This window comes from Schistocerca gregaria, chromosome 5, assembly GCF_023897955.1.
Source record: "Schistocerca gregaria isolate iqSchGreg1 chromosome 5, iqSchGreg1.2, whole genome shotgun sequence".
Lineage (NCBI taxonomy): Eukaryota > Metazoa > Arthropoda > Insecta > Orthoptera > Acrididae > Schistocerca > Schistocerca gregaria.
The window spans coordinates 455426496-455452722 of NC_064924.1; the positions used below are offsets into that span (position 1 = coordinate 455426496).

Sequence of the window (26227 nt, forward strand, 5' to 3'; positions counted from 1 at the left end):
ACTGCGGAAGTAGCTGCAGAGCTGAATGTCGCACTCATGAATCCTGTCAGTACTGAAACAACATGAAGGGAGCACCATAAGCTGGGAATTGTAGGGTGAAGTGGAATTCCAAAACCACCCTCAGTCAGGCAATTGTTGTTTTGTTGGATGAATCTTGTTTCACACTGTTTCCAACTTCTTTCTGATTTATATCCCGAGAGTGAAACATAGCTGGGGGTTCGGTGATGATTTGGACAGCCATTTGTGGTATTCCATGGGTGCCATAGTTACTCTGCAGGTTGGCATTACTGCGAAGGATTATGTGACCATTTTGCTTGATCAAATGCATCCAGTGGTACAGTGTTGGACCTCAGCAGCGATGCTGTGTTTGAAGATGACGGAGCCCCTGTTAACATAGCTCACATTTTCCAGGAGCATGAGAATGAAGTGTCGAATCTCCCCTGGCCACCAGAGTCACCAGATCTCAATATTATTGAGTCTTTGTGGTGTTTGGGGAGAAGGATGCGTGATCACTATCCAGCTCCTTCATCATTACCTGATCTTGCCACTATTTCACAGAAAGAATGGTGGAAGAGTCCACTGAAAACCACAAAAGACCTGTATTTATCCATTCCAAAACAGCTGTAAACTGTTTTGGAGCTAAATATTTTCCTACACCGTATTAAGCATAGCAATGTGTTGTGTTTTTGGTGTTTCCATATTTTTGTCCCCCCTCTGTAATTTTGGGATCCGCCGGCAATTAACACAATTTCTCTTAGAGACAGGCTATGCGAACTCAGTAGTCACAACTAGACAGCCATCAGTGACACTCTATCACAACACTGATCCAATACACAACTAGTTAATCATCATCATCATCATCATCATCCAGCTCACTGACATTTTGATGAGTAATGATGTATGGCGCTTGTAAGCTTTGTTCAATCAACATATCTCCATCTAAGTGTGTAGTTATTGTCACCAGCAAAATATACTATGAAGTACCAATCAATACATCAAAGGAGCTGTTTTTCACAATTTGTTACCAAATGAAGGTAAGTCATTTGACAGGGGATACTTTTGAGAAGCAGCTTATCCAAAAATGCCCATGTAACTTGGATTTAACATGAAAAATAACATGAGAAGTAATCCTGTACTAAAAATAATTATAGTGATTGTAGCATATGTAAAATATTTATAATTTGTAACCGTAAAAATATTTATACAGGTTATGTCAACATTACAATGATAATAGCAGATGTTTTTGACATGTGCATGTCCCTGAGGTTCTCTCCACTATGGGTCTGTGAAATGAAGACTATATCTATCGATCCGACACACTTTGCAAGTAATTCAGGAGTAAAGGTAACTCACTGATAGTAGAGGCATTGCGTCTTAGACAGGCACACAAATACAGCTGAAAACTTCCATAGCTTTCAGACAGTTCCCCAGGAACTTCAAAAGGAGGACCAAAAATAAGTTAGAATAAGAACAAAATAATGTATAACCAATACACTGACAAAAAAAATATAAATTAAGAATGAGGTTATAGAACAAGCGGATGTGTGTTTGTATTTAGGACAGCTGAATGCCTTTAGATGGACAGGAAAAGAAGCTGAAAAGTCAAAATGTTTGGAAGTGATTTCAGTGAACTGTAGAGTTTTAAAAACTAAGCAAGCTACAGTGTATTTTAAATGTAAATTGACAATCAATGTGTGTTGTTAGTTTTGATTGATAGCAGCGAGACATAGACTTTTAGTAAGGAAAATAATTCAGAAAGTGTCCTTTGCTTGATGGTCTTCGAAGACAGGAAAAGAAAACGCACACATGGATCAAGGAACAAACTGTAATGTTAGATGTTATTAGGACAAAAATGGAAATGGAAAAAAAGAGAGAGACTGGGAATGTATCCAATATAATGATTGGTAGAAGAATGAGAGGTTTTTATCAACTTCCAAGAGATAAGAAAAGAATGTGTGACAACCTATTAAAAAGTGGTGATGGTTGACAGTAGAAATCGTGTAGAGTTCTAGCTAAAGACTATAATACATGAAGAAATCTAAAGAATCCAATAGTGGATGTCAAACGGCATGATGAAGATGATGACGATAGATGTAAGGTACAGCCTAGCCCAACTTGTTCCTTTCCTACCTATCTTCTGAAATTGCAACAGATGTTGCATTATTTCCTAATAAAAATTCAGCACCATTCAACTGCAGTCCTTATCACATCTAAGGAAATGTACTCTCTTCAGTGCCCAGGTGTACATATTCATGTAAACTTACTGTATGGTATGTAGTGAAGGGTACATGATGTAACAATTTAGCCTCACTTTCCATTCTAGTCCATTCACAAATGGTCCATGGAATATGCAACTGACAATATGCCTCAGTGTAAGTTCAGTTTTTTTTCTAAATTTGTCGTTATTGTTAGTGAGTGTATTTTAAAAATTATCCTTTACTTGGTGCACAATGTCTTTGCTCCACTGTTTTCCACTAAAGGTTATTGAGCATTTCTGTGATGCTCTTGCCATGATTGAATAATCTCATGACAAGTTTTTCATCTCTTCTTTGACTTTTCTCTGCCACATACACATGGCAAGACAGTGGGTTCAGGTATCATTGGTTGGTAAGAGATAATGACAGACAGCAAAAGAGGTACACATTATATACTTTGTAAATATCTGTCACACAAGAATACGTCCACCGTATAGCTGAAAGCTGTCCTGTTGCATTGTAAAACAAGATGCTGCCCGATTGTCTGCATCTACTCATCACCGTAGACAAACTTCTTTCCTGCAAACAGTATCCAACAACAGTGTTCATAAGCCTGTACTAATCTGTTCCATGCAAAGTTTTCATTATCAGAGCTACTTGTATGAGGTGATAGTTTCTGCATCGTGTACCAAAGTGGTGGTTTTGGATGGCATAACTACTGGGCATTATAAAACATTGGATTGGTTAGGGATTTAGTATGTTGCGATTCATTTACCTTCTGTAGGAATCCATGACAGTTTTCTGACCCCTGTCATCCATGCAAGTGCCTGCAAAAGTTTATAGTGGTCGAGTGTCCCACACATCAAGTGTCCATGACCTGACCTTGATTAAATGTGCTGCAATTGAATGCTTTGTTCGTTCTACACTTGACTGTCATCATACTGGTCAGTCTTGTTGGTTGTTTGGGGGAAGAGACCAAACAGCGAGGTCATCGGTCTCATCAGATTAGGGAAGGACAGGGAAGGAAGTCGGCCGTGCCCTTTCAGAGGAACCATCCCGGCATTTGCCTGGACCGATTTACGAAAATCACGGAAAACCTAAATCAGTATGGCCGGACGCGGGATTGAACCGTCGTCCTCCCGAATGCAAGTCCAGTGTGCTAACCACTGCGCCACCTCGCTCGGTGGTCAGTCCTGTATCTAATAGTGTACGACTTGTGTGATGTACTAAATTATTGGATTTGATGTGGTAACAGGAGTGCTCTTCCAGCATGCGAGTCATATCTAATTCATTTGCTCATATATCTATTTCATTTCTGTTCTTCTCTTATTGTTTTATTTTCATTACCTCCTTAAAAACTAAATGCTTAGAGGAAGTAAAATGGGGATGCTGAGTGTAGTGCCCTGTCAATGATACTGAGTAATCAAGAAACAGCCATGTATAATTCATGTGCAACTGTTGTAAATTTAATTGCCAGAAACTTTTTTACAGCCATGACTAACAACTATTAAGGCATGTTAGTGTGACATCTGTATGCTTCATGCTCCAGGTGTTTTTGCGCCTTGCCGTCAGAAATGTCATGTGTACTCCTCACATAAGATTACTATTTGGACATGGAAATAAATAATTTGCCTACAAATTTATTTTCACATTCTGTAATGCTGGAATGAATGCTGTTACAGTATTTTTGTAATCTGTGTCACTTACAGTGAACACAAACACTGTTTCTTAGTTGTGCCTTTTGTTTGTGTGATGTAATTTTCTGCTGAATTAATATCCCATTTTTGTAATGACTTCATTTGATTGTCCTTTCCGCTAAATTAATATCCTTTTTCCCTAATGAAATGAACACATTATGATTTAGTACTGGATTGTATTTCTACAGTCTGTTTAAACTACAAACAATATACTCATTTACAAAGATTTTCCTTTCCCCCCTTGTTTTTCTTATTTAATGTTTTACGTTTGACCATAATAACTACCGGCCGCTGTGGCCAAGTGGTTCTAGGTGCTTCAGTCCAGAACCGCACTGCTGCTACTGTCGCAGGTTCGAATCCTGCCTCGGGCATGGATGTTTGTGCTGTCCTTAGATTAGTTAGGTGTAAGTAGTTCTAAGTCTAGGGGACTGATGACCTTATATGTTAAGTCCCATAGTGCTTAGAGCCATTTGAACCATAACAACTTATAAGCTACCTGATGTCATGTATGATTGTAGTATTTACTAAAAGAAGTGAAATGTTAAAAAAAAAAAGAAATACTCAAACTGAAAAATAATGGCACATATTGGCTGGCAGAGTTGGCCAGCATTGGAAATAGGTGTATGAAACAAAAGTAGTTCTGTGTCTGATCAATAGCAAACAATAATATACCATATGCACACTGCCAGAGTAATGAAACGTGTTTTGCTTTCAGGAATGCTAACTTTTTTGCTCTAAGTATTTGGCAGATATTGATTATAATTTTTCCTTAGTTGGAGGATGGTGCAGTGGGGATGCAATAGCTTCCGTGGAACGGTTTGATCCTCAATCAGCCGACTGGAAAATGGTTGCACCAATGAGTAAACGAAGATGTGGTGTTGGTGTTGCTGTACTAAACGATTTACTGTACGCAGTTGGTGGCCATGATGGGCAGTCCTACCTGAACAGCATAGAAAGGTAAGAGAATATCACTACTTTAATAAATGTAGTGTTTCTTTCTTTTGTTTTGTATTATCTGGAGGAAAATAATAACTTTACCATTTAAACAACAGAAAGAATCAGCAGAAGAGTGTTATTTTGTGATGTTGCATGTGAGTGCTTTGTTAAATCTGTAAATGTTAAATCGGAAGAGACTTGTTTCTTTTAATTTTTCCACAAATTTTTGCATTATTTTTATCTATTTAGCCTATCGTGTGAAACAAAGCTTGTTCTTGTGTAAGAAAATATTGTTTACTTATTAAGCACTCCTCCTTTGTGAGTCAAGATTGTCTTCATAAAACATAACTTGAAATGTTTTGAGATCATTTGTATTGCTTATTAACAGTGCAAGTATAACCTACTTTTTATACTTTAAAATTTTCTTTAGTGGTCTGGTGTTTAATATAGAGCCATTTCTCAATTTTTGTGATGTCTCAATCAGATGGAAGGAATATGTTCAACTTTTTCCAAGAAACAGGTAGGTAAGTTAGTTGTTTAAGGCAACCAAGTTGTAATATTATTTTGCCCACCATAGTTCTCCAAAATTCCTTGTTATCTTCATTTAACACACACAAAAACCTTCGTGTACTTTGCAGTTTTGTTTATAAAAGATGGGGTCCTATCAGCAGACTCAAATCCACAACTGTCGTGAATATATTCACCTTGTCTGGTTTGCCCAAATCTACGGGTCCACAGCTTCACATTACGCTTGATGTGATTTTAAATGTATTGATAACAAACAAAAGCTGTACATAAAATATGGGAAGGGCAACAATTCTTCATTTATAGGAGGCTGAAGTGTGAAGCATAGAAACATAAAACAGAAAGCATTATTCACACTAGCTTTCGAGTTATTGCACTTTTTCTAGTAAAATTACGCACAAAGAGACATGTAATAAACAAATAATCAAATGCAAAAACAGGAAATATCACTAAAACTGGATTATTTTGTTTGTACTGTCTGTGACCATACTAGAAACATTACATTATAGCCAAATACAAAACCCATATAAAGTGTACTTTAATATTGGTTTGAAAATGGCATCATTATATGGCAATAACATTCTAAAGTACAATAACAAAAGAAGCATTGAACTCATAAGCAAAGATAAGTTAATGCTGATAATTTGATATACAATATTGAATTCCAACTATCAAAGTCAAATACCTTTAAATCAGTGCAACAGACCGGTCTATTGTGTATTGAAGGTGAAATGGAAAAGGAACTGCATCGGAAGATACACAAAAGATGATGTTTTTAATAGTGGAAGGTAGAAGATGATATAAAAATAATATGAAAAGGACAGACTGCTACTTACCGTTTAGAAGAGCCATTGAGTCACAGACAGGCACAATGAAAAAGACTTTTAAATGTTCAAGCTTTCAGACAAAAAATTCATTGTTCCGAAAAAGAATACGCATGCGTGCACACATTCACACAACGCTCACACACATGATCTGTCTCTGGATGCTGGGCCCCAGCAGTCTTTCCTGCTGTGCCTGTCTGTAACTCAAAGCTCCTCTATTTGGTAAGTAGTAATATATCCTTTTCAATTGATGTTTGGTTAATATTAATTAATTGAATACTGGCACAAAAGGCTTGATAACTTAAGAGATACTTCGCCCTGGAAAAATCAAAGTTCGGATTTCTAGACCTTCTGTCCCCATGTCATCCCATTTCAGTCAATATAAGTAGTATGATGTGCATGCAAACAAAACAGGAAATCCATGAGAGTCCACAAATTCTATTTTGATCCACTGAGTCATACTGAAAATTAGTCTTTAGGGCCATTGGCAATTGTACAGATAACCATTTTATTAGTAAGACATTTGTTATTTTACCAAGGACTTTGTTGGAACGAAAATAGTTAAGTCAAACAACGTTTTCTTAACAATAATGGACATTACTGGATCAAACAATACTGTGTCTTCGGTTGTTTTAATATGTTGTTCAAATGCTCTCTCTTGTTTTGACTAAGCATCCTACCAAATGAGAACATTCTGACCATCATGTGAACAAAGTTCTACTATTGTAAAGTCAACAACTCACTGAGTAGTCTTAGCCTTGTTGTCAACAAGCACAGAAACAACAGTGAAAGTTTCACTAGCTTTTGGATGAATCCTTTTGATGTGAAAAGTATATTTGCTTGTCAGTCAAACTTTCTTATGTGACAAAGTATTATCAGATTCAAATCACTAATACCTATGGGACTAATAAAGTGTAAACAGTGTTTGAGCCCACATCTGACAGACCATGTCTGTCTGTCTATTGTGCTTTGTTTGTCTTGTTTTGCCTGTGACGTGATTGTACCAGTGTACACACATGAACAGGAGTGTTATGTTTTATCTCTGTGTAAAGTTATACATCGGTATAGTGTGGAAATGCATTTAGCTAGGTCATTAGTTTGGATGTAATTGTAAAGAGCTTGCAGAGCATTACTAGGACCCAAAGGAGACAATAAAAATATTCATCATAATATAAGTAAAAATCAGTATTAAATATTGAAAATTACAAAATAATGCAAGATACCATATCATATATGACTCATACATATACACAGAATTATAGAAAATGCAAATTAGAGTAAAGCTTGCATCGAAAGGAATCCAAAAGCTAAAAAGTCAAGTGCCAAACGAATGTAAGACAAGCTATAGCTGTGTCGAAAAGTAAACTGAGAAAATAGCACAAAGTAGTTACATACATGTGCATACAGGGAATATCTCGTGACTCGTTCAGCTGTTCTTGGAATGTTAATATTTGATGTATTCAAGTGAATTTAGCTTCGTGTAGAAGTTGGTATGAATTTGTTCCAACTTTGACTGACAGTTACAAAAATCCTTAGTAGATTGTTCTGGAACTATTTCACCCTTACAATTTTCATAAAGCCTGCCTTCATTTTACTGCCACCTTTCTCCCTGTCGTTTTAAATGATCATCTAACGATAACTTCTATGAACACACCATCAGTTTTGATACCATCAATGTGATTGAAAACGGTAAAATGTCAGTAAAAGAATTTTACGCTCTGTTATGTTTATGAACATCAGCATCTGCATCTGCCCACAAGCTGCAGTTGTTCACCTTTTTTGGTCTTAAAAAAGTACCACCCTATCCTGTGCTTCTAGGACTTCAGATATATATATTTTTAATTGACCAATTTCCAGAAGGTATTAAAAAATAATTTGTTATGGTTGAACAACCCCCCACCCCCACTTATTTGGAGCTATTTATTGAGTACTGAGCAAAGTAGAGCAGTGGTTAGCACAGTGCACTTGTGTTTGGGAGGATGATTGTTCAAACTTATGTCGGGCCATCCTGATTTAGGTTTCCTATGATCACCCAAAATTACGTAAGGCAAAAGTTGGGGTGGCTCCTTTGAAAGGGCAAGGCTGATTTCCTTCTCTATTCTTCCCTGATCCGAGCTTGTGCTCCATCTCTAATGACCTTGTTGTTGATAGGATGTTAGTAATTTCCTCCCTCCTACAACTATTTCCCCATTATAGCTTTTGTGAAGCCTGCCTTTGTTTTCCCTTTGTTTTTTGTGTTCACACTAATACTTCTTTTCCTTTGTCATTTGAATTGTGGTCTCTCTGGTATAGGATGCTATGACCTGCAAGAGGTTTCAGGTGTGTAGTGCTTTAGCTTACTAAATTAAATAGTTTGTAACAGTGCTAACCCACAATCCTTGACCCTAAGGCCAAAACAACAGTAAGAGGTAGATAAATAAGTCAAAGAAGAGCTGCTGATGTAAGCAGCTGAATACACATTGAAAAGTCAGATAGTCCAAGTAGCTAAAAGCTATTGGCAGGTGATCTGATCGGAACAGGCTGATGTGCATCACTGAGAGTTATCACCATCAGATGGTAACAAAGAGTTGGAACTGGTATTTTGTAACAATTTTACATAACTTTGGGGGGGGGGGGGGGGCGGCGGCTAAAGTTTCTTTCCTGACATTGTTGTTGATTGCCAGTAATTCATCAGCACATTTCATTCACTCCAAATAATTGCATGATCTTGATAACAAACATGTTGCACTGACTTCATTACTTTATACTTTCCAAGTTTTAAACAAAGTTATACTAGTCTCTAAGCCTGCCCTACGTGGTCTCTGCCACACAACACTTAGTAACTTTTTAATAATCAAAGTTCTTAGAGATTATTATTGAAACAGTTACCTAAATTAAGTTACAGTAGAAAACAGATGTTTCTGTAAAAAGTTTGATACATTGTGTAATATTGAAAACCTGGAAAAAATCTTCTGACATAATTACAGTTCAGAATAATTAAAATTTTTGATGTGAAAAAGAATGAGATAGTGTCTTTAAACAATGTCTTTACTCAATATTTCAGTTACATGTTAATTACTGTAAGTTTTATGTTGCTGATATATTTTCAGTGTCTGTCGTGTTCTAGGTTTTGATGTATACAATCTTCTTGAGGTAAACAAATAATACCCAATCCCAGAAACTGATGATAGGATTATCTTTCCAGAATGTTCTAAAGAAAGTAAATCTACATCAGAGAAATGAATTAAACATGAAAAATTAAAAATACATGACTCTAACACAGATATGAAGTTCGCAACCGAGTGGAAATAGAAATTGACAAATTAGCAGTCACTGAAAGTGTACACAAAAAATATTAGACTATAGGATTGTGTTACTTATTAGTCCTCATATCGATAATTTCGATTTGTGCTTTCCTAGTCTGCCGTGTTACAAACTGCATGATTCATGGTTTTCTTTTTAGTCAGAATGAGAGTGTCGGAGAGATGCTGCACAAACTACAGTAGGAGATGTTACAAGATAGGCATTGTGCATCATCATGGAGAGTCATATTAATTCTGAGGACTCGTGTTCCAGAATGTATCAAGACGCTTGTTGTTGTTGTTGTTGTTGTTGTGGTGGTGGTGGTGGTGGTGGTGGTGGTGGTGGTGGTCTTCAGTCCAGAGATTGGTTTGGTGCAGCTCTCCATGATACTCTATCCTTATAAGCTTCCTAATCTTCGAGTAACTACTGCAACCTACATCCTTCTAGATCACCCTCCATGCTCCCCTCCAATACTAAACTGGTGATCCCTTGATGCGTCAGAACACGTCTACCAGTGGATCCCCTCTTTTAGTCAAGTTGTGCCACAAATTTCTCTTCTCCCCAATTCTAGTCAGTACCTCCTTGTTAGTTACATGATCTACCCATCTAATCTTACAGCATTCTTCTGTAGCAACACATATCGAAAGTGTCTATTCTCTTCTTGTCTAAACTGTTTATCATCCATGTTTCACTTCCATACATGGCTACACTTCATACAAATACTTTCAGAAAAAAGTTACTGACACTTAAATCTACCCTCGATGTTTACAAATTTCTCCTTTCCATAAACACTTTCCTTGCCATTGCCAGTTGTAATGTACCCTCTTTCGTCCAGGGTGAAAATTAAATATCAAACGACAAACTTTCAATTCATTTAAATGCTATTTCAAACCTTGAGATTATGATGATCAATTGACAACACCCCGCCAGCTTGGGTGGTCTGTATCTACAAAAGACGATGTTAAGCTTAATATTTAGACAAAAGAATGATACATCACAGAATACTAAAACTAATTAAAATACCTTACCTTTAGATGCTGAATTCGGTCTCATTGTCTTGATTCTCGCCATGGTGTGTTCCATCCATCTAACATTGTTAATATTAGGTCCGGGTCTTTGTGTGCTAATGAAAACTGGTACTCGCTTTTTGTTTTACTATTGATTCTTCATTTTTATTAATTTAACTTTTTCACAATAATTTCCATCTTCATATCACATACTATTTATAGATACTCCCTATATAAAACGACAGACTTCCTTCCGTACTCCCATCAACAGTCCACCTCACAAAAACCACGCTCTCCCCACAACCGTCCAACTAACTCACTCCAACAGTCACCTTAACAATGTCCGACTCTCTACCTTTCACACACGAATGTCTTTGGCTCACACTGGTGCCAACATATTCTCCAGAAATAAACAAATAAAGTTCACATTATAGAATAATATAATAAAAAAGATTTGGGCAAAATTAAATACTACATACAATAATATTAAATAAAAAAATCATAGAAATGAAATTGGAGCACTGACCCTGCAAGGGCAGATGCGACTATAAGGGTGGTATCGCACTCTTCAGTAGTCCGTTACATTACACACACCCCTCGAGATTTCATGCAAAAGTATTTTGCAAGAGATCTCGACAGATACGCAAAGCAACAAACCACTGTTTTTTTTATGTAATTAATGTAATCTGCAATAGTTGTCTTCTCATCTCTTTATGCTGGTCTTCTCCTCTTGAATTTGTCCCCTTAATCACCTCATCTGTCAGATTATATCATGGTAATTTTCCTGAAATCATACAACACTTAATTAGTCACATATAAATACATTGGTATCTCACCCAGGATGCCTCTTCCCTACCATACTGGGTTTGATTACCAGAGTTCACTTACATATTTATATAATAATTGTACAAACATATTAGACACTAAAAGTAAGACATAAAAGAGATAAATGTGGTTTATATCGACTTGGTTTTAACATCAGCTAAAAAGGTTATTTTCAGTTTAGTTCAGACATCTACTGAGAAATATGTGGCTAATATTTTTTTTTTATGTAAAGAGTATCATTTGAACAATCTCAGTTAAATAAGCGTCTTAGCGTCCTCATATCAATAAGTTTCCCATAATGTAATGAAAAAAAGCTAAAAAGTGAGAGTTTAGAAATGGCAGTGCAATGGGATCATGTTAACACAGCCATCATCAGTGGTATCATGCTTCACTTGTACATATGTTTAAAATAATTCAAATGTACAAATTCAGAGGTGGCATTGCAATGGGAATCTGTAAACCCCGTTAAATGTAGTGGGAAAATACTTTTCTCACAAATATAAATTAAATAGTAATAAAGTGAATACATGTAAATACTACACAAAATTTTGTGTTTGTCAGTTCCTGCATGTACTTTATCCTCTAATCCTAATCCACTCCATGCTGACACTCATCCAACCTACCCTTATCTCATATTCTGTGTCTATACAAGATCAATTTCTTTCAGAGTTAGTCAGTAAAACATAAATCTGCGGAGATACAGAGCTCCATCCACATAAAAGTGTTGTTGTTTTCTCAACTGATCAGAACAGAAGCTAGCAATTGCTTGGTCAGGTCAGTTTTTCAATATAAGATAATAAAATAGCAAACACACTTCTAATCCTATAATTCAAAGAAAATATAAATACATAAATATGAAAATTCGCTCTACTCATGGCATAGGCAATGTGTAATCATGTAAAGTGTACATATATGTACAGCGTGTAGTCCTCTCTCCATACCCAGTTCCTTTGTCACATAAAACATGTAGATTAGTTAATTATATCGCAGAATCATCCACCTTCTGCCACCAATACTCAGCCTTCAATCAATCTTGGCCATATGCACAGGACGCAAGACTAAACAGTATGCAGAAGTCCAACCAGTACCAAGGCGCACGGTGTCTATGTGTCTCCATGAGAACCACATAGTATACACAACTGTGGCAAAACAGGATCACCATCACTATTAGAGTATGAGCGCTGGTTCACTCAAGATTAATTGCAGTTTTTCATCCTCATACTTCAACTCACATAGTTTGTAGTAAAGACAGGTTATTCTGGTCATAACTTCTCGCAGTCACATATTCATATCGTAGCATATAAGTCACTTCACAAGTGTAAATTTGTGGTTAGTGTAGTTGCCTATGTCATAAGACATGACGTCTACTCCCCATTTCATTAACCCCTACTGAGCTGACCACGCAACAAAACCAAAGTTTCATAGCTTTGTGCATAAGTAAGTGAAATAGTCAGCATTTTGATATCTGCAGTTTCAATGTATATCTTCAGTAAGTGATTAATTCCAGATTTCTAATGTCATTTAGAGTGTACAGTTTTATCATATATAGACTGCTTTCACAGTTATTTCATAGATCTCAGAATCAAATCTTGACAGAATTACCTAAGTGTTTTTGTATTACAGACACAACATTGTCAGTGGCAAGGTAAGTTTTGAATGAGGTGTCTCAGTGGTACAGAACAAACGTCATACCTCCGGAATTTTGACTAAGTAATAACGCAAGGCATAAAGAAATTTAAATATTACATAAAAAGGATTCACGAATAAAAGTTTACCACTGAAAAATCTCATCTACTGTTATTTCTCTCCAGTCCTATCATTGTGTTTTTATGTTAGGTATCAGTAAATCAAAATGTACATTTCTAAAGGGTATGGTATCCTATTAAATCCATATATACTTGAGGTAATAGTAGATAAGCCTCACAACAGGCAATGGTACAAATTATTATACTTAAGTACTCATATTTTGTGAGTTATGCCTCAACAAGAAAAACAATGTATAACATATATAAAGTGTTCTAAAACTATAGTTCAGGTAAGTTTCTCACAGAAATGATAATTGTTTCACTGGTTCAAGAGTAAATACCTGTCCAGGTATCTACTTATGTGCACAGTGCACGTTTTCAAACAAGATAAGACTAGTGATCTGTCTTGAAGCAACATGGCCCAATACTGCGTTAAAAGTCCATAGTTATTGGACAAGACAAAGTTATACAATAAAAATGATAATACAAAAGTTAAAACTCCATAAGCATAAACAAGAATAGAAACATGAAAACTTCTCTCCCCAACACAAATACTTAGCATAAGAGTGTGTTGGTCAGTTACTCATAAAGTCTGGTTCATAAAGGATCTTCAGTAACAAAATGTTACAAACAGAAGAAACATTTAATTTTTGCACTCATCGTGCAAGGCAAGAGCATAAGATATTCATTGTAATAACCATAAATATATACAAAGCAAAATGAAAGATTAAACAGCAAAGATACATATCAAGACAGAGTCCCAAGTTTTCAAAATTGTGACACTGTAAACTTAGCTTGGACTTTTATAATGCTCCAACTCCGTGATGTTACATAGACCAAAAAGTTTTCTAGATTCAGGATAGATCAACCTATAGGCATTTGGATGTGGGTTCTCAGATATCACAAATGGTCCTATATAAATATCAAAGAATTTCTTAAGTTCCCCACACAATGATTTTGGCTTTTCTACTGTTTTCACTAGGACTAAATCTCCCACATTACTCGCACATTTTCCCCCTCTTATCATGTCTACTTTTCCTAATTTCCCCTTGCTTTTTCATGTTGTTCCTTACAATCTCCTCTCTTTCTTCATTTGACAAGCTGTTACATGCTGGAAACTCAATCAATTCACTAATAAGATTTGGTGGCTTTTTATCATAAAGTATCTCATGTGGAGAGAGTCCTGTTGAACTGTGCTGTAAGCTATTCATCACATCTTCAAATTTGCTAATGTAATGTATCCTAGTGTTGTGCTCAGTATGACAGTAAGTCCTAAATAATCTCCCAATTTCATGCATGTATCTTTCGGCTGGGTTGCTGGATGGGTGATAAGCTGAAATAAGTATGTGGTTGATCTCCTCTCTTATGTATAAATGTTTCCCAACTTTTGGACGTAAACTGTGATCCGTTGTCACTAAGAATTGCCTTGGGTACACCTACACATTTAAAATAGTCACGGGTAAAACATGAAATAATGTTTTTGCTAGTAGCATTCCTCAATGGGTACAACTTAATAAATTTGGAAAATATGTCCACCACTACAAAAACATACATAAACCCTCCTCTAGTGGTTGGCAGTCGCCCATACAAGTCAATTGCTACAACATCAAGCTGCTGTTTCGGAAGTATATTTTGCATCTGACCTCTACTCGTTTGATTGGTTACCTTGACTCTCTGACACAAGTCACAAGTGGACAAGATTTTCCTCACAGTCCTCGCCATATTGTAAAAGTAAATGTTTTCTTGAATCTTTTGTATACATTTTGCTGCCCCACAATGACCATAACTTTCATGGGTATATTTTACAAGTAATTTGACAAATTCATATGGCCAACATAACTTCCATACCTCACTATCTTCCTTCATCCTCCAAAATAATATTCCCCTATGAACTTTGTAATACTGCCCTACTTTTTCTTTTCCCTTCTTTCCAATATAACTTTTCACCAGTTTCCACTCTTCTTCATGATTCTGAAACCATCTAATGTCATTACAGATTTTCACGACATCTTTCTCCTCATTTATCCCTTTTAAATACATAATTTTAAATTCATTCCCTCCTTCATCACCATTGTCACCAATAGATTCTCCCAAAGGACGCCTTGAAAGAGCATCTGCTATGCAATTTTCATCACCTTTAATATATTTGATGGTGTAGTTAAACTGCTGAAGAAAAAGTGCCCATCTCGTGATTCTACTATGGTATAATTTACATTCTTGTAAGTAGGATAGTGCTTTATGTTCTGAAAAGACTATCACCTCGTGACCCAATAAATAATTCTTAAATTTAGAGAAAGCCCAATGAACGGCTAATAGTTCCTTTTCTGTAATGGTGTACTGCCTCTCGTGTTTCTGCAATGTCCTGCTGGCAAAGGCAATAGATCTATGTTCTTCCACCCCATTCTGACTTCTCACTTGGAAAAGGTGTGCCCCTAAACCATAGTTACTACTGTCAGTCATAATACAGAAAGGCAACCCAAAATCTGGCCTACATAAGATTTTACTATTTACCAACTGGTATTTAATCTCTTCAAAAGCAATCTGACAATCTTTATTCCAATCCCATATAGTATTCTTTTTTAAGCAGATTCCCTAAACAAGGTGCATTAAGAGCCTGAGTAGCACAATACTTCCTATAGAATCCACACAGTCCGAGAAATGACTTTAGCCGTTTCTTATTCCTAGGTGGTGGAAACTTTGCAATTGCTTCAATTTTCTCATCATCTGGCATAATTCCATTGTCAGATATAATGTGCCCCAAAAATTTTAATTGTTTCACTGCAAATTTTGATAACTTCAGTGACATTCCTCCTTTTCTAAACTCCTCACAAATTTCCTTAAGTAACCCTATGTGTTCTTCCCTACTTTTACTGGATACCAAAATATCATCTACGTATATAGTTAATTTATGTAACAATTCCTTTCCCAACACATAATCTAAAGCTCTGATAAACTCTGCAACAGATACATTCAGCCCAAATGGTACTACACTAAAGGTATAACATTTTCCATTATATAAGAATGCTGTGTATTTCTGAGATTCCCTTGCTAATGGCATTTGATGAAATCCAGAGGTCAGATCGAGGCTAGACATAAACTTTACATGTTCAAACTTGTGTAGTAATTCATCAAAGTTTTCAGGATGATCAGTTTCCCTACATAATAATTTATTGAGGAACCTAGAATCTAGGACAAGTCTTACACTATTATCCTTCTTGGCAATGGCTATGATAGGATTATTATATTCGCTATTACACCTCTGAATAACCCCCCAAGTCTGCATCTTTTCCAACTCCCTCTCTACAGCTTTCCTCCTGCTTAATGGAATCCCATAAGGTTTAATGAAAAATGATGTTCATCTTATATCCTCCTCTCAAGACACTGTCCATTCCATTCAACTGCTCTTCCAGGTCCTTTGCTGTCTCTGGCAGAATTATAATGTCATTGGCAAACCTCAAGGTTTTTAATTCCTACTCCAAATTTTTCTTTTGTTTCCTTTACGGCTTGCTCAATATGCAGATTGAATAACATTTGGGATAGGCTACAACCTGTGTCACTCCCTTACCAACCACTTCTTCCACTTCATGCCCATCAACTCTTATAACTGCCATCTAGTTTCTGAACAAGTTGTAAATAGCATTTTGCTCCCTGTTTTTTACCCCTGCCACCTTCAGAGTTTGAAAGAGAGTATTCCAATCAACATTGTCAAAAGCTTTCTCTAAGTCTACAAATGTTAGAAATGTAGGTTTGCCTTCCCTTAATCTATGTTTTAAGGTAAGTCGTAGGGTCAGTATTGCCTCACGTGTTCCAACATTTCTATACGGAATCCTAATTGATCTTCCCCGAGGTTGGCTTCTACCAGTTCCATTTGTCTGTAAATAATTCTTGTTAGTATTTTGCAGCCGCGATTTAATAACTGATACTTCGGTAATTTTCACATCTGTGAACAACTGCTTTCTTTGGGATTGGAATTATTATGTTCTTCTTAAAGTTTGAGGGTATTTCGCCTGCCTCATACATCTTACTCATTAAGTGGTAGAGTTTTGTCATGGCTGGCTCTCCCAAGGCTATCAGTAGTTCTGATGGAATGTTGTCTACTCCCGAGGCCTCATTTTGTTTCAGGTCTTTCAGTGCACAGTCAAATTCTTCATGCAGTATCATATCTCCCATTTCATGTTCATCCACTTTCTCTTCCATTTCCATAATATTACCCTCAAGTAAATCGCAGTTGTATAGACCCTTTATGTACTCCTTCCATCATTCTGCTTTCCCTTCTGTGCTTAAAACTGATTTTCTATCTGAGCTCTTGATATTCATACAGGTAGTTCTCTTTTCTCCAAAGGTCTCTCTAATTTTCTTGTAGGCAGTATGTATCTTACCGCAAGTGATACATGCCTCTACATTCTTACATTTGTCTTCTAACCATCCCTGCTTAGCCATTTTGCAGTTCCTATCGACCTCATTTTTGAAATGTTTGTATTCCTTTTCACCTGCTGCATTTACTGAATTTTTAAATTTTCCCCTCTCATCAATTAAAGTTACTGAAAGATTTATACTACCCCTTGTCTTTTTACCTATTTGATCACCTGCTGCTTTCACTATTTCAACTTTCAAAGCTGCCCATTCTTCTTCTAATGTGTTTCTTTCCCATGTCCTTGTCACAGTACCAGAGAAGGAAAGTTGCTACTCGCCATATAGCGGAGATGCTGAGTCGCGATAGGCACAACAAAAAGATTCACACAATTAAAGCTTTTGGCCATTAAGGCCTTTGTCAGCAGTACACACACACACACACACACACACACACACACACACGTAAACTTAACTTGCACATGCGTCTGCAGTCTCAGAGACTCAGAGAGCTGAAACCACACTCAAATGTTCTTGTCAAGCGTTCCATAGTGTCTCTCCCTCTGAAACTCTCTACAACATCTGGTTTTTTTCATTTCATCAAGGTCCCATCTCCTTAACTTCCCACGTTTTTGCAGTTTCATCAGTTTTAACCTACAGTTCATAACCAATAAATTGTCGTCAGATTCCACATCAGCCCCTGGAAATGTCTTTCAATGTAAAACCTGGTTACGAAATCTTTGTCTTACCATTATATAAATTTATCTCAAACCTTGAACATCTTCCATGTATACAACCTTCTTTCATGATTCTTAAACCAAGTGTTGGCTATGATTAAGTTATGCTCTGCACAAAATTCTACCATGCAGCTTCCTCTTTCATTCCTTACTGCCATTCCATATTCACCTACTACTTTTCCTTCTCTTCCTTTTCCTACAATAAAATTCCAGTCCCCCCTGACTATTATATTTTCACCTCCTTTCACTATCTGAATAATTTCTTGTATTGCATCATACATTTCTTCAATCTCTTCATCATCTGCAGAGCTAGTTGGCAAATAAACTTGTACTACCTTGGTAGGCATGGGGGTTTTGTGTCTATCTTCGCTACAGTAATGTATTCGCTAGAAGTGCTGTTCCTCCTGCCACCGAACTTCACTAATTCCCACTACCAGGTGTACCGGTATGAAATGAGCGTGGTTTTCTTCTTCTTCTTCTTCTTCTTCTTCTCCTCCTCTCTCTCTCTCCCTTTTTTAAAAAAAATAAAACACTAATTTGGAATTGAAAAGTAAAAACATTTTATTCAAAGTACTGACCATTGCTTTCTATACATTTTGCAACCTTTCTGGCAATTTGTGGATACCACGCCAATAAAAATGTTCGTCTTTTGAAGCGAACCAATCAGACACCCTATTTTCGACTTCTTCATAGGAATCGAAGTGTTCCTCAGCCAATGTGTGTTCCATTGATGAAAACAAATGGTTGTCGGAAGGGGCCAAGTCTGATGAATACGCCGAGTGGGGTAACAGCTCCCAGCCATGTGTTTTGATTGTATTCTGAACTAGTTTTGCTTTGTGTGCAGGTGCATTGTCGTATAAAAAAATTACTTTGCCATGTCTTCTGACCCATTCTGGTCTTTATTCGATCAATGCAGAGTTCAAACTGATCATTTGTCATCTGTAGTGATTAGTATTCACAATTTCACCGGGTTTTAGAAACTCATGATACACCACTCCTTTCTGATCCCACCAAACACAGAGCATTGTCTTCTTGCCGAATCAGTCTGGTTTTGCAGTCAATGTTGATGGTTGTCCGGGATTAACCCATGATTTTTCCTGTTTAGGATTCTTAAAATAAATCCATTTTTCATCGCCAGTAACAATTCGATGCAAAATTGATTTTCTTTCATGTCTTTGAAGCAAAATTTGACAAATGGGTTTTTGGTTTTCCATCTGTCTTTCATTCAATTCATGTGGCACCCATTTTCCGCACTTTTGTATCTTTCCCATAGTTTTCAAACGGTCAGAAATTGTTTCTTGTGCAACATTTAGCATTGCTGCCATTTGCTTCTTCTGACTCAAAGTATCATCTTCATCCAATATTGCTTGTAATTTGGCGTCTTCGAACTTTTTTGGTGGTCTTTCATGTTCGTCATTTCTTACATCAAAACCGAGCGAGGTGGCGCAGTGGCTAGCACACTGGACTCGCATTCGGGAGGACGACGGTTCAATCCCGCGTCCAGCCATCCTGATTTAGGTTTTCCGTGATTTCCCTAAATCACTCCAGGCAAATGCCGGGATGGTTCCTTTGAAAGGGCACGGCCGACTTCCTTCTCCATCCTTCCCTAATCCGATGAGACCGATGACCTCACTGTTTGGTCTCTTCCTCCAAACCAACCAACCAATCTTACATCAAAATCATTATTTCTGAACCATTGAAACCATCTTTTGCATGTTGCTTCTGATAGAGCATGATCATCATATGCCTCAACAAGCATGCGATGCGACTCTGCAGCACTTTTTTTCAAATGAAAACAAAAAATTAATGCTTTCCGCAAATCATCACTTTCTGGTACAAAATTCGACATCGTGAACACGATGAAAACATATGATGTTGTTTGTTCCATGACTTGATGTATACTAAATATATTTGATACATGTCATACCAACCAAACAAATAAAATTAAGGCTCGTTCGCAACAAATGTTCCCTATTGACACATTTGTATCTTAACGCTCATTTCATACCGGTACACCTGGTATATCTAACTTTAACCTATCCATTTCCCTTTTTAAATTTTCTAACCTATCTGCCAGATTAAGGGATCTGACATTCCATGCTCTGATCCATAGACTGCCAGTTTTCTTTCTCCTGATAATGACATCCTCCTGAGTAGTCCCTGCCCAGAGATCCAATTGGGGGGGGGGGGGGGGGGGCTATTTTACCTCTGGAATACTTTACCCAAGAGGACGCCATCATCATTTAACCTTAGAGTAAAGCTGCATACCCTCGGGAAAAATTATTACTATTGTTTCCCCTTGTTTTCAGCTGTTCACAGTACCAGCACAGCAAAGCCATTTTGGTTAATGTTACAAGGCCAGATCAGTCAATCATCCAGATTGTTGCCCCTGCAACTACTGAAAAGACTGCTGCCACTTTTCAGGAACCACACGTGTGTCTGGCCTCTCATCAGATACCTCTCCAGTGTGCTTGCACTTATAGTAAGTACGGCTGTCTGTATCGCTGAGGCATGCGAGCATCCCCACCTGGGAATTTTTCCAGACAGATTGAAATACGCAATTGTCAAACCTCTTGATAAGAAAGGGGACAAGAGTGACTTTAATAATTATAGACCAGTCTCATTACTGACTTCAGTTTCTAAAATATTCGAAAAAGTTGTGTATTCAAGAGTAGCCTCACATTTAAGTGGAAATAATTTACTCAGCATGCCACAGTTCGGATTCCGGAAGGGTTACTCGACTGAGAATGCTATCTACACATTTACCCATCAAATAGTACAAGCCCTAAATAACAAATTATCACCAGTTGGTATTGTTTGTGATCTCTCAAAGGCATTTGACTGTGTGGATCATGTCACACTCTTAGAAAAACTCAGGTTTTATGGAATTGAAGGCTATACACACAGCTGGTTTGAATCATACTTATTGAACCAAAAGCAAAAAGTTGTGTTGAATAGCACAAATAATGTTGTGTACATACATATATTCTCTTATGAAATTCATTACAAATAATCCATCTCAATTCGCGAAGAACAGTGATGTTCATACGTACAACACTAAAGGGAAAAATGACCTTTCCTATCCTTTATTGAAGCTGTCACTTGCTCAAAAAGGTGTAGATTATCCAGCAAACAAAAATCTTTGATCATTTGCCCAACAACATTAAGTGTCTGGCAGGTAGCTGATCAAGTTTTAAATCTAGCTGAAAATCATTTCTTTTGGGCAACTCCTTCTACTCCATGGATGAGTTTCTGTTTCAGAAATGGTAAAAAAATGTACCTCTAAATGTAGTTGCATGTATAGAACTAAAAATTTCAGTAATATTAATATTAGCCGTATTCATGTGTGTACATACAGGGTGGGCCATTGATTGTGACCGGGCCAAATATCTCACGAAATAAGTGTCAAACGAAAAAACTACAAAGAACAAAACTTGTCTAGCTTAAAGGGCGAAACCAGCTGGCGCTATGGTTGGCCCGCGAGATTGTGCTGTCATAGGTCAAATGGATATCACCACATTTCTTAAAAATAGGAACCCCCATTTTTATTACATATTCGTGTTGTACGTAAAGAAATATGAATGTTTTAGTTGGATCCCTTATTTCGCTTTATGATAGATGGCGCTGTAATAGTCACAAACATATGGGGCTCACAATTTTAAACGAACAGTTAGTAACAGGTAGGTATTTTAAATTAAAATACAGAATGTAGGTACGTTTGAACATTTTATTTCGGTTTTTCCAGTCTGATAAATGCACCTTTGTGAACCTATCATTTCTGAGAATGCATGCTGTTTACAACTTGATTACCTGTAAATACCACATTAATGCAATAAATGCATTTGGCAATACTGGTAACGACATTCCTGTAAACAGCGAGTAGTTCTTCTGTAATGTTCGCACATGCATTGACAATGCGCTGACGCACGTTGTCAGGCGTTGTTGGTGGATCACAATAGCAGATATCCTTCAAATTTCCCCACAGAAAGAAAACCGGGGACGTTAGATCCGGTGAACATGGGGGCCGTGGTATGGTGCTTCGACGACCAATCCACCTGTCACGAAATATGCTATTCAATACCGCTTCAACCACACGTGAACTATGTGCCGGACATCCATCATGTTGGAAGTACATCGCCATTCGGTCATGCAGTGAAACATCTTGTAGTAACATTGGTGGAATATTACGTAGGAAATCAGCATACATTGCACCATTTAGATTGCCATCGATAAAATGGGGGCCAATTATCCTTCCTCCCATAATGCCGCAGCGTACATTAACCCGCCAAGGTCGCTGATGTTCCACTTGTCACTGCCATCGTGGATTTTCTGTTGCCCAATAGTGCATATTATGCCGGTTTACGTTACTGCTGTTGGTGAATGACACTTCGTCGCTAAATAGAATGCATGCAAAAAATCTGTCATCGTCCCGTAATTTCTTTTGTGCGGAGTGGCAGAACTCTACACGACATTCAAAGTAATCACCATGCAATTCCTTGTGCATAGAAATATGGTACGGGTGCAATCGATGTTGATGTAGCATTCTCAACACAGACGTTTTTGAGATTCCTGATTTTCGTGCAGTTTCTCTGCTACTGATGTGCGGATTAGTTGCGACAGCAGCTAAAACACCTACTTGAGCATCGTCATTTGTTGCAGGTCATGCTTGACGTTTCACATGTGGCTGAACACTTCCGGTTTCCTTAAATAACGTAACTATCCAGCGAACGGTCTGACGCTTGGATGATGTCATCCAGGATACCATAGCACATGCCTGTTGGGCATTTTGATCACAATAGCCATACATCAACACAATATCGACCTTTTCCGCAGTTGGTAAACGGTCCATTTTAACACGGGTAATGTATCACAAAGCAAATTCTGTCCGCACTGGCGATTCAAAAAATGGTTCAAATGGTTCTGAGCACTATGGGACTTGCCGATTCAAAAAATGGTTCAAATAGTTCTGAGCACTATGGGACTTGCCGATTCAAAAAATGGTTCAAATGGTTCTGAGCACTATGGGACTTAACTTCTGAGGTCATCAGTCCCCTAGAACATAGAACTACTTAAACCTAACTAACTTAAGGACATCACACACATCCATGCCCGAAGCAGGATTCGAACCTGCGACCATAGCAGTCACTCGGTTCCAGACTGTAGTGCCTAGAACCGCTCGGTCGCCCCAGCCGACCCATTGGGGGAATGTTACATGATACCACGTAGTTAAGCGTTTGTGACTATTACAGTGCCATCTATCACAAAGCGAAAAAAGTGGTCCAACTAAATCATTCATATTTCTTTACGTACTACACGAATATGTAATAAAAATTGGGGTTCCTATTTTAAAAAACGCAGTTGATATCCATTTGACCTATGGCAGCGCCATCTAGCAGGCCAACCATAGTGCCATCTGGTTTCCCCCTTCAAGCTAGACAAGTTTTGTTCTATGTAGTTTTTTCATTTGTTGCTTATTTCGTGAGATATTTTGGCGCGGTCACTGTCAATGGACCACCCTGTATATCTTGTAATCTGACTTGTTAGACATCATATCAATAAAATAATCGGGGAAAATGATCTATAGAACATGACATAACTAAACTAAACTAAAACATCCAGCATGCTGTCCAGAGGCCAGGAAAGCTGCAGCTTTTATAGATGGCACCCCAATTTTCTCTTAATTTGATAAGCAACTTTTCCTCAGGACGAATTTTCTCTCTGCAATAATGTGTGCTCTGATTTGAAACTTTCTGTCAGATTAAAGCTGTGGCAGACCAGATCTCAGAATGAAAAATCATTCTGGGGACAATCACCTTGGCTGTGGTTAAGCCATGTTTCTGTAGTATCCTTTCTTCTAGGAGTGGTAGTCTTGCAAGGTATGCAGGATAACTTTAGTGCAGTTTGGAAGGTAATAGGGAGGTGCTGGAGTGAATGTGTCTACAAAAAGCAAAGGTCCTGCATTTAAATACCAGTCTGGCACACAATTTAATTTACCAGGAGGTTTCAACTTGTATTGTTGTTCATCAGTCTATATTACAACTTCGTATCCTTGGGTATTACCTTAAAACTAAAGACACCAAAAGATGCACACTCGCACACTCGGCCGCCGACTGAAATGGGATGTCATACTAAATTTTAGGATGAATAGTTTGCCCATAATCATAATTGAAATTAAAGTGATTTTCAGTAATTTACTGCATACATATAAATGGCAAATTGATTTCAAAGGAAATGAGAAGCCCTGTCTGCTGGTGTCTTGCAGATTTATGTAGCACTGATAAAAATTAAATTATTTGCAAAATTATGCAGTTATCTAATAAATAAGCAAAAGTGGCAATTAAACACTGAAAACTACAATCCAGATGTTTTTAATAATGTGTAGTTACATTTTTCCAACACATGCTGCAGTGCTCTTTGTGTGTCTGTTTTGTGTAATGCTGACTTAAATTAATAATCTTATTCAGACACATCTCACTAGCTAATAAAGTGTGTCAGTAAGCACAAGAGCAGCTCATTTGTTTGCTCCAACAAGTCCTTTCATTTGATTGGTCAATTTCTGTGCATTTTAATTAGTATAAATGTTTTTCTAGTTATTACAAAGTGTTGCCACAGACTGCTTTTCCTAGTGATTAATTGATTGCACCCTTCTCTTCCATAGTCCATCTACACATCAAAATAATTCTCTCATTGAACTCTTTAATGTTTTTTGTCATGCTTTGCTGTACATTTAGTGTTTCACATTCCATGTGAATAAATATGTAGCAAGATCACTGTATGTGAACTAGTAATGACAGTCACAACGCCATGTGTAGGCATTAGCAAATCTAACGGAAGCATGTGGGTTCTGCCACTACCACCACACTCCAGTGCCACTCCTCCCACCCTCCTGTCAGAAGTGCGCAGACAAGTGACCAACTGCTCAAACCAAAACAGTCCACATCAGAGCTCATTTCAGTCTGTCATGTCACATTGACCCATACGTTTTTTTTTTTAACTATGTGGTCAAATCTATCATTCATCACTTTTTGCCACAGTCGTTCATACAGGTAGATGATTAGTTACCAGACCCTTTTAGAATGCTGAGTGGTGGTTGTAACTAAGTTGGTATGATGTGGCTTGTTTCTCAAGAGACTCTGCTTTTTATGGTACAGAGTTTGGTGGAGATTGGTCAGAAAGGAGAGATGATGAATGACTGCAGGAGCCATACCTTGCAAGTCTTTCACTACAATTTGATTCAAGAAATTGGGGTCAGAGAAAACCTAAGGATGCATGAGGATATGTCATAGGATGGGTGGATAGTAGCATACCATTTGTGGGGGGAATAGAAAGAATTTTGAGTAAATGGTTCTTATTTTGGTGCATGAATGAAGGTAGTCAAAGCCCTGACAAAGACATGATACATTTTTTCCTTTCCAAGTTGATGCTGTATTATAAGGAAGGCTGTTTTCCTGTGGCTGGTGAGGAGTATGTGAAAGAGTGTTAGAAACTTGAGATTATGCAGCATAGCGCATTTATTCATTTTCAAGGTAGGTGCATTACAGCCAATCTTCAAAATTATTAATAAGGTCTTCTGAATTTTGGGAAGAGGTATGTGTGTTACTCTCTTTGTGTGATACCACGAGTGAGGAGATAGTGAGAGAGGGCTTTTTGGTGTTTGTAATTTGTTTCGAATCACTATTTACTTTGAAAATTTACTTTATTCTCCTTTAACAGTTTCATTCTTTGTCTCATCCATCTTCAAATTCTGCATCATTCTGTATTGGAGAAGAGTGTAGTAGACTCGACCCATTCTGTAGTATACTATCACTTGCTCGTAATTTCTGAATCATTCTTATTTAATGTGCCATCACAATTTATTTGCAGGATGCATTTCTTGTATCCCCGTGCACCTGTTACGTGAGTAAGAAATGCAAATCACACATGTGCTGACAAATTGGAAACAGACTCTTTCACATTATTGATATGATTGTTGCATATGCAATGTTTTATTAATAGATATGATTCACCTCTGTGTCATACAGGTGATGAACAGTGATAATGTGTGAAATCTTGACATTGTTAAAGAATGGGCTTTGTAAGTGTGTATTTTTATGCAAACTGTAAA

General features: G+C 37.4%; 1 protein-coding gene across 3 annotated transcripts in view; it reads left to right on the forward strand.

Annotated features, from left to right (window-relative positions):
• The window catches only part of LOC126272967 (kelch-like protein diablo), a 73914-nt gene that overhangs the window by 25067 nt on the left and 22620 nt on the right, over positions 1-26227 (forward strand). For all 3 annotated transcript variants that reach the window (XR_007549288.1, XR_007549287.1, XM_049976297.1), the window contains exon 7: positions 4666-4849. Coding sequence is in view for 1 of the 3 variants with exons in the window: in XM_049976297.1 (XP_049832254.1) it covers positions 4666-4849 (184 nt within the window). In the remaining 2 variants the exon portion in view is untranslated. The remainder of the gene's footprint in view (positions 1-4665; positions 4850-26227) is intronic.